The 8,195-nt window shown below is 47.5% G+C and overlaps 1 protein-coding gene across 1 annotated transcript; it reads right to left on the bottom strand.

Moving 5' to 3' along the window:
* Positions 1 to 1,925: 1,925 nt before the first annotated feature.
* Positions 1,926 to 2,318, bottom strand: LOC146041523 (pleckstrin homology-like domain family A member 2). The gene has a single exon (XM_083161485.1). It carries the CDS (start codon positions 2,316 to 2,318, stop codon positions 1,926 to 1,928), a length of 393 nt encoding a protein of 130 aa, XP_083017611.1.
* Between the last annotated feature and the right edge of the window lie 5,877 nt (positions 2,319 to 8,195).

The raw sequence follows: 8,195 nt of genomic DNA, 5'->3' as shown, positions 1-8,195 counted from the left end.
ACAGAAAGATGCTGCCCTGTAGCTGATTGAGCAATGCTAATCCTACAGAACAAAGCCACACATTGCTAACCCCTCTGTCGGGGATAATCAGGACAGAAGATTAACAGATTACTGTATCTCTTCCTAAAAACTCAATAGCAAGTGCACAACACAACACTTCGCACTGTCACACACCGCCGCTCACATTTCTTCCCTGACACAGAAGTGGCTGCATTCTAGTGCAACACCAATATAAATGAAAAAAAAAAAAAAGTTTTCTTTTCTACGCGAGGCTTGTCTAGGCAAGCCCAAAAAATGTGTGATGGAAATATTTCTTTATTTTTTGCCCAGATGAAAGCTTTACAAGCATATATACTGTACATTGGGCGCATTTATCATTATATAGCGATGCCGGCGCGAAGACATCGCCGGGCATCGCATTGCATACCTCCCAACTGTCACGATTCCGTCGGGACAGTCCCGATTTTCGGGTCCTGTCCCGCTGTCCCACCCGCGGCAGGCATTGTCCCGCTGCGGGGGGGTGACAGTTGGGAGACCCCCCAATCTAGTAGAATAGACGCTGTGCGCATGCGCACAGCGTCTATTCTCGTATGAAAATGAGGTCGCGGCTAATTAGCATAAGCTGCGCCCTCATTTGCATACGCCCCCCCCCCCTATTTCCTCCGGACGGAAGTTGGGAGGTATGCATTGCGGTATCATGTGATGCCGCAGGGATTTATCAATGTGAGGGCACAGGGACAGGGCTCCGAATGGAGCCCGTCCCTGCGAAGCCCTGACCCGGAAGCCGGGGGGTCTGCGCATGCGCGGTTGCACGCTGCCCCCCCCCCCCCCCCCGCAACCCTGCTGACCGCATTAGTGCGATGTGTAGCCATAGGCTGCAATGAGCTATCAGAATGGCGATAGCCCAATGGTGCGAAAATTGATGTTTTCGGGGATTTAGCCGCAAATATTGCTTGATAAATGCTGCCCTCAATATTAAAGACCACAAAAAAATGGAAATTATGTTTTTGGTGGAGTTCCGTAGCGTAATTCTACTTACCTGTTGCCCACTCTGGAGAATCACCCCATGTCCGCCAGGGTCCAAGGGTGGTTTCATGGTCACTGGCTGTATAGAGAAGCTTGGTCAGCGAAAGCAGCATTGTGGGGTATTGGCCAAATCGCGTCAACTTTTTTTTAGCCTATTATGCCTGATTCAGACCTGATTGCTGGCCTGCGAATCTTCAGAGTCCAGAGATCAGGAATACACCACCCCACTGGGTTCCCTCAGCCCCTGTGCATGGCTGTGAATACGTTCGCAGCTATGCACACAGGTGTGGTATAGGGTTCCGACAGTCATTAGACCAACGTTGGGATCCCGACTGCCCGGACTCAGACATCATGGTGAGTGCAACAAAGCCCCTTGCGGGCACGCTGTGCGAGCCACCTATTCTATTCTCCCTTTAAGCGGGTCGTGGACCCCCACGAGGGAAAATACCAGGTGGCCATCAGGCACCTGTCTGTCGGCATTTTGACAGTCGGGATCCCGACGTCGGGTAAATGACTGCCGGGATCCCAACTGTCGGGGCCGCATCCGGCACCCATGCACACAGGGGAAAACCTGCAATCACTCACCATCTAATGGTTTCCCCCCTGTTCACAGCACCGAGTAAGTCTATACTGAAGTCAGTGGCCCTACCTCTCAACGGCCGGACAACGCCTGCGTTTTCTGGGGCACTTCCAGAAAACTCTAGCCTGCTGCACCTGCGGCGCATGTCACTCAACTTGCAAGCGGCCCGCGATGGCTAGCCAATGCTGGCTTTGTCTACACGGGTGCGCGGTCATCTGATAATCACCAGGGCTATACAAGAAAGAGTTACATCATTCAAAACCAATGATAACTGCCTACGTCTTACCACGGAACTCACTTTTTTTCGACAATGGATCAATCATGGACCCCAGCTTCTTAACCGATCTCCTGAATCCCGGGCCTGGTGCTCCTTGCGCGCTCTGAGCTCTTGCACCGCTTTACTGTTCTGGAAGCCCACCAAGGCCAGGGTGATTTCGGCATTCCAGCGGCTGCGTTCCCTGCAGCGGAAGTCTATCTCCTGTCCTTCCATTGTGACCAGGGTAAAATAAACCCGCTCCCCTTTCCTCTCCACGCACTCCAGCTTGGCCAGTGAGTCGAAGCGGAGGACTTTGGCCTTCCCTCGCTTCCGAGAGTCTGCGTACAAATGCAACGCGTCAACGGTCATCACACACCTTCGCTTCTTCCATAGCTGCAGAAAGCTGGCGCTGCGCTTCTCCAGGTCGCCTTCCTTTATCGCCACAGCCAAGGCCATCCCGGACCGGTTCATGGGTCTCTAAAATCGAGGTGTTCTGTTCTCAGACGTAATCACCCTCTTCTCTGAGAAACTGACTTAAATAAGTCATCAGTCTCATAAAGAATAAACAAAACAAGGCGAAAAAAATAGGCTTAGAACTTCAGAGTCCTTTTTTCAATAAAAATGTTGCTCTACGTTGAGTAGACTTTTGTTCCGCCAACGTCTTTACTGAACGCAACAGCGATCTTTAAAGTAGTTCTGTTGCAGATAATACCACGCTCTTCCTTATCCTCTTCTTCGTCGCTGCTCGGGGAAGTACTGTGGCAAAGGATGGGCTGTACAGTGTTCCAGTGGACGATATAACACAGTTCAATGTAGTTTACAGATCTTCCTTTCTCAGAGCAAACTGGCACTGTTTGTGTGCACAGAGGCGGCTGTATGCATGGACCTGGGACTCCTCTCTCCCAATGCATGCCCCAGGCTCTAGGGTGGAACTGAACACTCGCTAGGTAGAAGCACACACAAATGCAGCTGCAAGGATCACTGTGCCCAGTCTGATAGGATGACTGGGGAGCCTGCTGGCTCCGCCTATCTAGAAGGCACAGGCTACAGGAAAAAAAAAACATACAGAGAGGATTAACTCTATTAGAGCCTACTGACAAGTAGTCTCAGCAAAGGCCATGGAATAGATCAGTGTATGAGCAATTATCTGCAGAGGTGGGAGATGCTACTTACGGAGAAGTACATGTGTCTTCTGGGTAATGGTTTTATAATTCATTCTAATCACTTTCTGCATCAAGGTTAATGAGAAAAAGATAATGATCGGACCTACTTATGCTTATTGACATTGCTACAATATGATATGGAAAGGAAACATTTGTGATTCGGATGCGTCACTTGCGCTGCGTTCACACATTGCATTGTTCGCGGCAAGTGGTAGCCGTTGTGTACCCCGGTTCTGCGCCATTGTTGCTGAGAATGTATGTGATGCCCAGAAAATTTATATTCTAAAGGCAATGGGTTCCTGCTGTGAGAGATCCGTAAAATATCCGCTAAAAATGCCAGCGCCGCTGACAGCGACTGATCTTATTTTGGGTGCAATATTTAACTAAACTTCAATGAATTGACTCGTATTTGATTTGATTGTATTTGTTTATAGTAAAAGTCCAGTCGCTGTGAGTGATCCTGGCATTTTTTGCGGACGTTTTGAGGATCTCTCACAGCGCCGTTGGCACTTAAAGGGTTAAAATGTTTAATAACGCATGTAAGGAGCTTGAGAACCTGATTCTGGGCGCGCGAGCGTGATGTTTTTTGCAATGTGCACGTGCGGCCGATTGTTCGCCGGATATGCAAACCACCCCCCCACATTGCGGCTGATGGGGGGGTTCGGGCGGCAGGCTGGGCGTTCCCATGGAAATCATATGTCAGCTGCCCAGCCCACTTCCTTCAGAATGCCCACCCACATCTAAGGTTACCTCAGACCAGTGGTGTGAAACTCATGTCCCACCAGCTGTTGTAGAACTACACATCCCAGCATGTCCTGCCGCAGTTTTAGCAATCCATTATATAAAATCTGTGGCAGGGCATGCTGGGATGTGTAGTTCCACAACAGCTGGAGGGCCATGAGTTTGACACCACTGCCTCAAACCAACCTTAGATGTGTGTGTCTTCCACATCATTTGATGGTCGGTTATGTTAAACATCCATTTGCAGCCAGTGCATGCGAACACACGCTGTGAATGGGTGACGGCCAGGCCACAGTTCGCAAGGCGGGGTTTGGTGGACTTGCGAATAATCCAGAATAACCCCCTGAGACCCTTCATGTAGGTATTTATTTAGCTGTGTGGAGATAGTCTGGCAATGTTACTGTATTCACTAATCCTCTCCTGCTTATCTGTGTTTATCAGATCATGAGATGCGTTACAGCTGCAGGAGGTGAGTGTGATCCGAGTGCCGTCATCTGTGCACTCATGTGATTGTGTTAGCGCTTACAGGGCTGCATGTGACACATGGGTAACGTCGTGCTGTGAGCACAGAAAAAAAAACCTGAACATTTATTTTTTATTTGACTTTTTAAACAAAATAAAAAAAAACCTGTAATTAATAATAAAGCATTTTTGTAAAACTATTTGAATCTGTTATCGACCTCCTGTGGCTAACAGGCCTAACTTGGACCAGGCCAAGGACAAACTTTGCTGCTGAACATTGCACTAAGCTTCAAAAGTGATAAAATGGAGAGTGATAAACAACCAACCAATCTGCTCCTGTCTGACTGTTTTCAACGCTGCCATGTTGTCTGCAATTACCATCCTAAAATCAAGAGATTTCCTGCTCACTCTAGGAGAACCTTCTCCGTGACCTACATCAGTGCCACTGCTGTCAGAAGTATGGCTGAGTACGGGCGTATATGTACCCATTTGATGTGACACACGGCTGCTGAATTAGATTTAGCAATTTTACTATTAGCTGAATTCTGCTGATTTGCTGTATTTATATACCACAAGGTCAGCCGAATTTGGTTTTATGAATGAATTCACCATCAATACAACTCAGTCGTATATGGCCATGATTTATATCGTGGTGTGCTGGGTATGGGTCTACGTAAGGCAGGGGTGGAGAACCTTTTTTGTGCCAAGGGCCATTTGTATGGGGGAAAAATCCTTTGGGGGCCAAATGTAAAAATTTCTTGAACAAATTGTCCTGCTGCAGCCGTCCCACGCTCCGGCAGCTGCCGCTGAATAGGACTGACAGTCTCTGGCTGCTGTTGATTAAGAGAATTCCCCTGTACTTGACTCCCGGCAAAGCCGCCAGGCGGGTGGGTGGGCCACTCAGACCGGCTACGGGGGCCGCATACGGCCCCCGGGCTTGAGGTTCCCCACCCCTGACGTAAGGCCTGTCGATCTTCAGTGGTCTACCCAACGCATGTGGACCTTAATAGTGTCAACTTAACGACCGTATATCGGTATATCGGTGTGCTCACTTACTATCATTTCTACTACTGCCCGGTAATTTAGCTGAAAATACCACTGGAAAATACTCCTCATTTTCCAAGCGTATTCGGCGCACAGTTCAGTCAGATCCTTAATGGCTTCTCTGTGTAAAAAAGTAGAAAATTAAATAAATAAATAAAGGGGGATCTGGGGTCCCCGTGTATTTCTATTACCAGCACCAGGCTCTTGGCCTGGTCTTGGTTCCCAAAATATGGGGGGGCAAAAGGAGTAGGGGATCTCCTGTATTTTGGCAACCAACACTAAGCCAAAACAGCCAGAGGTGTCATGCCACAGCCGAGGGGACACTTTTTACATGAGGTCCCCCGGCCAATACATGATCACCCTGGCTTGTCACCCCAGACCTGGTCCCTGGGGGAGCGGGGACTAATAAAGGGGTAAAAAAAAAAAAAAAGAACAAAAATATTCAGTTATGTTGTGGAATTAGAAGTCCCAGCAAGCCTTGAAGAATCACAAGTCCCAGCATATGGGGCATTAATGGGCCCGCTGGTTCTTGTAGTTCCACAACCTAACCTATACCCAAAGAAATCATCCACCATGGTACTGTCCTCTTCTCCAGTAGAATCCTTAGGGGTACCTGTGAAAATAAATTATACTCACCATCCCCTCTGGCAGAGATCGTCCATGCAGGCATCCACGGGTGTAAAAAAACACACCGAGTACCTGCATGAGGGATTCCCCAGTGATTCACTGGATCCTCCCCCAACCAATCAGGAGCAGGCTCCGGGGAGCTCCATGCCTGATTGGCTAAGCGCAGTTACATAGAAGCCCAGGATTCAGGTATTTGTTAATAGTATTCTGGTTACTACTGACACCTCTGACTTTCCCTGACAGATCACTGGATCTCTGTACAACAATGCAAAGATCTGTATCCTGCCAGAGATTCTATTTACTTCCTGGCATCGGACGCATATCATGATCTCGGGCCTGTCGCCAAAATATTACACTTACAGATAAATGTAATATGTATAACACACTTGGCGACTAGGAAGCAGCTGTAACAAATGATGTTTTCTCATCCAAGAGTACAAAGTAAATAATTCACACTGAGTACTTGTTATCCCATGAATCATAAACAGCGTGTGACGTATTGTGTATGTAAAATACTTATAGATAAAGGGGAAACTCATAAAATGTATACAGAACAAAATTTCACAACATATACAATCAATACAAAAATATAATCACATAAATATAATAAAAACATAAATCACACCTCCCAAATGTCCTGCATTTTGCGGAACCATTCCATTTTTTGGGGACAGTCCCACATCCCGCCTGGGGCATGAAGCTTCCCGTGGTGAGGGGTGTAGTTGGGAGTCCGCCCTGCATCCCGCTACACTGCTGAGCAGAGCAGCGGGGAATAGATGCTGTGCACATGCGCACAGCATCTATTCACGGGAGGCAGAGGGACAGGGGGCATGGCCAGGAGCGCTGGGCATGCCTCCATAGTGGCACAAATGGGGTGTGGCTTCATGATCACACCCTGTGAAGACACGCCCCTTTTACCAGAAACCATGTATACGTTGGGCGGTATACATAAATGATCTATTTAGTCAAAATATGGAAAGTCTTAGGGGTACATTTACTAATGGAATCGGGACATCTGTGAGAATGAACTTAGGTCTACAGTCATTAGGTCGACCCCACTAGGTCGATTGGCAGGAAGGTCGACCTGACTTAAGGTCGACATGGGCCAAGGTCGACATGACTTAAGGTCGAATTTGCATAAAGGTCGACATGAGGAAGGTCGACTGGTCATAAGGTCGACATGGGTTTTTCACTGATTTTTTATCCGAATGTCGACACAGTCGACATGGACACAGTTGGCAATGAGAATCGGACCCTCGCATCGCTCGCTTCGCTCGCAATGCTTCGGGCACGGTGGCTCGCTTCGCTCGCCACAGCTTTAATAACCTCCTCCACGCCCTAGTGGATGGTAGGGCATGAAATACCGCCTGTCGGCACATGTCGGCTCAAAAAACAGTGAAAAACCCATGTCGACCTTATGACCAGTCGACCTTTCTCATGTCGACCTTTATGCAAATTCAACCTTAAGTCATGTCAACCTTGGCCCATGTCGACCTTAAGTCAGGTCGACCTTCCTGCCAGTCGACCTAGTGGGGTCGACCTAATGACTGTAGACCTAAGTTCATTCTAATAGATGACCGCATCCCTTACTAATACCCCTTTCACACCACACCTTAAACCTGGGTTATTGACAGGAGGCCCCTGGTGGAGGTGCGGTGTGAAAGCACCAAACCTTATAACCTGGGTGGACCAACCCGGCAATTGGAATGTTAGAAGAAGGGTTAAAAAGGATTAAACCCGGGTCGCCCTGTGTATAATGGGTGACCCGGTTTAGGTTAAATATACTATACTTAACACCTTCTAGAAGATAATAGATAGAAACTGGTTGTTATGGGCAACATCCCATCTTCAATAAACTCACATTTTAGAAAATGTACCCCTTTGTGTGCAAGGATGTGACCTGGGTCGGAGCAATGTGTCTATAATGGGAGTTCTTTTAAAGATAGGACGTTGCCTACAGCAACCCTTCAAGACGGTGCTAATCTTAATAAATGTACCACTTATACAGCATATAATAGTGTCAATATAATAACTGACTGAAATGAAAAATAATTTTAATTAATAATAACTGACGTGCACATACTGGATTCAGTGTTCATATGTTTCATTCATCCCATCTACTTTCATGTACTTGTCCTAATATTGATATGACTGAAATGATTTTGCGTACAGGCCCAATAATAGGGGGTGCACGTGCACATAACGAGGGTATTCTTAATATTTGCTGAATAATGACTCATTCCACCGTTATTAGGGATGGCCATCGTTGCCTTTGCCATCGATGTTTGCCAACTGG

This window comes from Crinia signifera, chromosome 19, assembly GCF_055691185.1.
Source record: "Crinia signifera chromosome 19, ASM5569118v1, whole genome shotgun sequence".
Lineage (NCBI taxonomy): Eukaryota > Metazoa > Chordata > Amphibia > Anura > Myobatrachidae > Crinia > Crinia signifera.
This window is presented reverse-complemented; position numbering and strand designations above follow the sequence as displayed.